Raw genomic sequence first — 6,339 nt, forward strand, 5'->3', positions numbered from 1 at the left:
CGGGATGCGCACAACCGCCCGACTCCCCGTCCCGGCCCCCCTCACGACGCGGCCTGCTCTGCGAGTGGAAAATGTCCAGGCGGAAGCCGCCCCAGCCCCCGGTGCAGAAGGCGGGGACCGGCGGACGTGGCGCTACCGAATTCGGACCAGCAAGAGAGAGTTCGGCGGCGAAACTTCCCCTTCCGGCGGCCGCCGACGAAGTTGACCAGAAGCCCCGCCGCTTAAAGGGCAAGCGTAGTTTTTCACCACTGGGTGGAAGCTCGGCGTCTCGGAGGCGGGGCGGAGAGGGGCGGGGCCGGGCCGGGCCGGGAACACGACTGGTGGGGAACAGTGGTTGCCAGCAGCAACGACAAATATTCCGGCCAATGGCGAGGCTGAACGCCCTCTACCGAGTCCTGCGGATTTATAATCCAGGTGGGTCTACTTGGAGGGTATTTAAAGGAGAAGGAGGAAATTAAAGTACCACGTAGCTCCTCATTTGTTCATTGCTTTGGACAAAAGTTTGTTGAGGGCTTGCTAAGTGCCAAATAGGGTTCTAGACCGTGGAGGTGATGCAATCATCAGAGCTGTTGTAACCTTCTCCCCTGGAGCTTACATACTAACCAAGATAGGGAGGTAATGAGCAAATAATTGAATAAGATAATTACAAGCGCGTGATAAGAAAAATAAGAAAAATAAATTAGGATAGTGGGGGGTAGAGTGGCAGGGTGGGAGTGCAGAAGTGTGGGGAGAGATGGCCACTTTTAAAATATTTTGTTTCAGGTTTTATTAATCTTTGGCCGCACCCTGCAGCATATACGATCTTAGTTTCCCAACCAAGGACTGAACCTGCACCCACTGAAATGGAAGACTGAGTCTCAACCACTGGACAACTGGAGAATTCCTGAAAGATGGCCACTCTAGATGAAAATGGTCAAAGAGAACTTGCAGGAGGTGACCCTTGAGCTGAGCCCCCTCAAGCAAAACTCTGAGGAGTTTTTCAGGCAGAGAAAATAGCCACTTTGCACACACACACAAATGTTCCCTGCCATGTCAGTAAACAAAGAATGTTGACTTCCAATCCAGTAAACAGTGACTATTGCCTGCCATCAAGCCATCAACCACTGCAGCACTCAGATAGTGGGCACCCAGGAGATAAACAGGATCAGTTCAGTTCAGTTCAGTTCAGTCGCTCAGTCGTGTCCGACTCTCCGCGACCGCATGAATCACAGCACGCCAGGCCTCCCGATAAACAGGATACTGGCTCTAAATCGTTAAGATGCATATCTAAGGTATAATTTCAATGAGCCAGATTCTTGCATCTTCCCGTAAATCGAAAAGCACTAAACCATTAACTTGAGATGTCTGGTTTTTGTGATTAGTACTAATATTTTTATATTTGACTGTGTGCTTTGTTTCAGCAAAACCTCCTATACATCCTGACTTCTCCCTTGCCTCTTCAGAGCAGTTCTTCAGAGCTATGTTGCTGTTTAGTCACTAAGTTGTGTCCAACTCTTTTGCGACGCCCATGGACTGTAGCCCCGCCAGGCTCCTCTGTCCATGGGGTTTCCCAGGCCAGAATACTGGAGTGGGTTGCCATTTCCTTCTCAAGGAGATCTTCCTGACCCAGGGATTGAATCTGTGTCTCTTGTGTCTTCTGCAGTGGCAAGCAGGTTCTTTACCACTCGCACTACCTGGGAAGTAAATTCCTCAAATAAAACCTAACTCGTGACTTTTAGGTTATGCAGTTTTTCTTCAGTCAGCAGCTCCAACGGGCTTGGATTGTTGAAGGAACTGAAAGCAGAAATGAGCAAGACTCAATCTAGTTTGCTGGGTAGGACTTAAATTACAAGCAGATGAAAATCCATCATGCTTTTAGTGGAATATATCAAAGGATATAAAGTAGATGTTTTCTGGTTGTTTTCAGATGTAGGATTGCTGGGCTGCACTCTGCAGACCCTAGAAGTCCCTTACATGCCCAGTTTCAAGACCAAAGAAATGATGATCTTTTACTTTTATCAGTTCATTTCACTTTTTCTATTTCATATTTAGTGCTCTCATTTCACTTCGTTTATGTTTTCCAATTTTCCATCTCTTTTTGTTGTTGTTAATCTTTCTCAAGACTTTATCAAGCATAGTAGAAAAGCTTTTGTATACATTTATATAAATAGTATGTATAATATGTCATTTAGAAAACTTGTGAATTTTTGTCTAACTAAAAAAAAATATGATATTTTTATTCCACTTGTTTAACTTAGTATGAATAGAATGCTAGGCTTCTAATTTTTTTTAAAAAAGATATGCAACAAGCAACAAAGGTTTACTGTATGGCACAGGGAACTATAGTCAATATCTTGTAATCACCTATAATGGAAAATAATCTGAAAAATAACATATGTCTATACGTGTAACTGAATCACCTTGCTGTGCACCTGAAACATTGTAAGTCAATTATTCTTCAATAATATATGTATATATATAAAGAAACAAATTTTAAAAAAGACCAAAGGAAGAGCCCAGACTCAACCATGCAGACATCAGTGTTTAATGGACAAAGGTAGTTTACACATCTGAAGCAAGGTCCTGGAGCAACACCTCACCATATGTGGCAGACGGTGGTCAAGATATGGTAGCAATTTTCGCTACTTGGGAAAGGGGGAAGTTACCAGTTATGGGGAAATTGGCATCAGGTTGGGTCATCGGTTACCAGTTCACTGCCCCTTTGATAAGCTATCCTGGGGAAGATGTTCGGATCTAAAGATTAGAGCAGTCACTAGCTGGGTCAGGGGAGGACGGCCAGCCATGTGAGTCAGGTGTAGGTAAAGCGGGCACTATCCAGCAGGGGATGTACAGTGAGCGAGAAAACAGCCATGTTGGTTGGCCAGATCATATCAGGACCTGCAGTTTAAGACTGATGCAGCCAGCCATTAGAGAAACCACTAGGAACACACTTGTAGTCCAGAGGGTTACATTTCTTAATTTGCTGGTAGGGGAGAATGCACTCCAGAGGAAGCCGGGCATCTTGCCAAACAAAACAGACTAGGTCAGTATTGGATTCTAAGGAAGGGCAGAGTTCTGGTATAATTTCAATGAAGCAGTGTTTTGATAGGCTGAGAACAGAGAGGAGCTGTTTATAAAAATGTTAACATCAGACCTAAGCCTAAGCTGAGAAGCTGATCCCGGGTCCTCTTTCCTTGGAAATCTCAATATTAAGATAAACATAGGATGTTGGACCTGAAAACTCCTTATCTAAAGCTCTGAGCTTGGACTTAAGAGCCTGTGTCAGAATGACCCATATTCTTCAGTTCCTTCAGCAAGAATGGGGTGTTCCATCCACCAGGATATAACTTCAGACTGCAGAGTTTCAATCAATCTGTTACTTTTTGAGAATATTCCTCAGCACCACATCCTCGATGTTAATTAACAGAAGCATTTTTTACGTAACAAAAAGGCACAAAATATTCCATAGTCTAAGAAGCATATACAGTATTTGGAGGCCTAATGGATATCAAACACAGTAAATACTGGGTTGGCCAAAAAGTTGTTTGGGTTTTTCTAGAACATCACTTCATGGGAAATAGATGGAGAAACAGTGGAAACAGTGTCAGACTTTATTTTTTTGGGCTCCAAAATCACTGCAGATGCTGATTGCAGCCATGAAATTAAAAGACGCTTACTCCTTGGAAGGAAAGTTATGGCCAACCTAGATAGCATATTAAAAAGCAGAGACATTACTTTGCCAACAAAGGTCCGTCTAGTCAAGGCTATGGTTTTTCCAGTGGTCATGTATGGATGTGAGAGTTGAATTGTGAAGAAAGCTGATCGCCAAAGAATTGATGCTTTTGAACTGTGATGTTGGAGAAGACTCTTGAGAGTCCCTTGGACTGCAAGGAGATCCAACCAGTCCATTCTAAAGGAGATCAGTCCTGGGTGTTCATTGGAAGGACTTATGCTAAAGCTGAAACTCCAATACTTTGGCCACCTCATGCAATGGGTTGACTCACTGGAAAAGACTCTGATGCTGGGAGGGATTGGGGGCGGGAGGAGAAGGGGATGACAGAGAATGAGATGGATGGATGGCATCACCAACTGGATGGACATGAGTTTGAGTGAACTCCGGAAGTTGGTGATGGACAGGGAGGCCTGGCGTGCTGTGATTCATGGGGTTGCAAAGAGTCGGATACGAGGAGTGACTGAACTGAACTGAGAACATCTTACAGAAAAACCTGAATGAACTTTTTGGCCAACCCAATATGTGAAGCAACTGCTTACCTGTACGAAACTGTTGGGAAAGTACATTGGTACAAACTTTATGAGAAGATACCTTTGATATAAAATAAAAGTAAGAATGCTGTATAAATAACAACATTTGGAAAATTTGCCTGTGGTTCCTTCCCAAATCTCACCCCGTTTTCTTTTAGCCACGACCCATCATAACTCAGGTGGCGCTAGTAGTAAAGAACATGCCTGCCAACATGGGAGACATAAGAGACTAGAATTCAATCCCTAGGTCTGCAAGATCCTTGGAGAAGGGCATGACAGTCCACTCCAGTATTCCTGCCTGGAGAATCCCATGGACAAAGGAGCCTGGTGGGCTGTAGTCCATAGGGTCTCAAAAGAGTTGGACATGACTGGAGCGACTTAGCACACATGCACACATCATATCCAAGGTACAGTGAGAGAAAGTGGGTTATCTAGCTTAAGTGCAGGGCTAAATAAGGTTTCTCTGATAAAATTGTAAGTAAGGTGCATGAGGGGGGAAAAAAGAACAAAACAACATTCACCCAGTGTTTGTCAGGATTTATTTCTGGGTCACATTCTAGAATTGAGAGTGTTCACTCTGAAATTCAACTTCAGACTTTAGAAACACAAATTTATGAAGTTCCCTGGTGGTCTAGGGGTTAGGATAACCTGAACTATGTCTCTCCTGCTATATCCAAAATATATTATGTTTCCTATTTTTTCTCTTTAAACAAAGAAAAAAAACTTTAAAAATTGGAGGGAGAGACTTCCTTGGTTGTCCAGTGGCTAAGGCTCTTCACTCCCAATGCAGGGGGCCTGGGTTCATCCCTGATCAGGAAACTAGATCCCACGTGCCGCCACTATGAGTTTTCATGCTGCAGCTGAAAGGTCTCGTGTGCCTCAACTACTTCCCAGCACGGCCAAATAAATAAATACTTTTCTTTAATTGGAGGGAGGCCAACAATGGAGAACACAACACTGCCTAGTGCTGAAACTCCGCAGTGTGCTGTTGAGCGATGCTGACAGACAGGGGACTGATGCCTTAAATACCTTTCTGTCACAACAGTTATATAGGAACACCATCCCAGTGGAATGACTGCCATGTAAGTGCCTTCTAGATTCAAGGAATCCAAAGCACACTGCAAAGATGTAATTAATCTTTATGTTAACTAGTAGGAGGGGGGTTTTGTTAGCCCCGTCTTGTAGATGAAGAAGCTATGGCAAGAATAATAATTCATCTCTGATATACCTGGCAGAACCAATCCTGTATTTGTAGTCATACGCCTGGGATTTTTTTAAAATTTGGCACACTGGACTGGGAGACAAGGGGACTACTAAATAGCATATAAAGCATTTCCTATTTGTTATTCTGATTTGTGTGTGTATATACTAAATAAATAGCCTTCTACACTGTGTAGAAGAATCAACCTGGATTCCAGTCCTGTTTCTGTCCTCTGCTGATTGTGTGACCATGGGCAAGTCACTAACCTCTTAGTTGACTCTTTCAAATGGGGAAATAGTATTACCTGCCACCTATGTCAAGGTTGTTGTTTGTTTGTTGAGAGCCTGCTGTTTACCAAGCTCTGTGGTTGTGTTTTCCGGGCATCAGCTCCATTACTGTTCACACTGTTGTTGCCAAAACTCAGGCTCTGTTCACTAGTGCTGGGTAGAAGCTCAGAGACAGTTTTGGGTGAAATAAAAAAGAATAGCTTTTATTGCTTAGCCAGGCAAAGGGGGTCACAGTGGTCAATTGCCCTCAGAACTATATGTCCCACCCTGGAGGGGGTTAGTGAGGAGTTTTATAGTGTTCAAGGAGCAGGGCATAGTCAGCTTGTGGACATTTTTTTGACTGGTTGGTGCTGAGGTAATCAGGAGTTACCATCCTCAGGCTTTTGATTCCAACGAGGTCTGGGGTCTTATGCGCTTGTGGGCACCATACACTTAACTTCGTCCATCTGGTGGGGGTTTCAGTGTCTGCAAAACAACTCAAAAGACATGGCTCCAAATATTATAGCATTTCTCCGGTGATACAGTAGTTAAGAATCCACCTGCCAATGCAGAGCACATGGGTTTGATCCTGGTCCAGGAAGATTCCACATACCTCAGGGCAACTAAGCC

General features: G+C 43.9%; 1 protein-coding gene across 1 annotated transcript; it reads left to right on the forward strand.

Annotated features, from left to right (window-relative positions):
* Window positions 1-71: 71 nt before the first annotated feature.
* On the forward strand, window positions 72-5,995 carry LOC148775252 (uncharacterized). The gene is made up of 2 exons (XM_088844811.1): window positions 72-414; window positions 763-5,995. The coding sequence occupies exons 1-2, from the start codon at window positions 72-74 to the stop codon at window positions 852-854; spliced, it is 435 nt and encodes a 144-aa protein (XP_088700937.1). The 3' UTR covers window positions 855-5,995.
* Window positions 5,996-6,339: the final 344 nt, after the last annotated feature.

The sequence above is a fragment of the Moschus berezovskii genome, chromosome 16, assembly GCF_049115385.1.
Source record: "Moschus berezovskii isolate FMDL1 chromosome 16, NW_MosBer_1.0, whole genome shotgun sequence".
NCBI classification, from domain to species: domain Eukaryota; kingdom Metazoa; phylum Chordata; class Mammalia; order Artiodactyla; family Moschidae; genus Moschus; species Moschus berezovskii.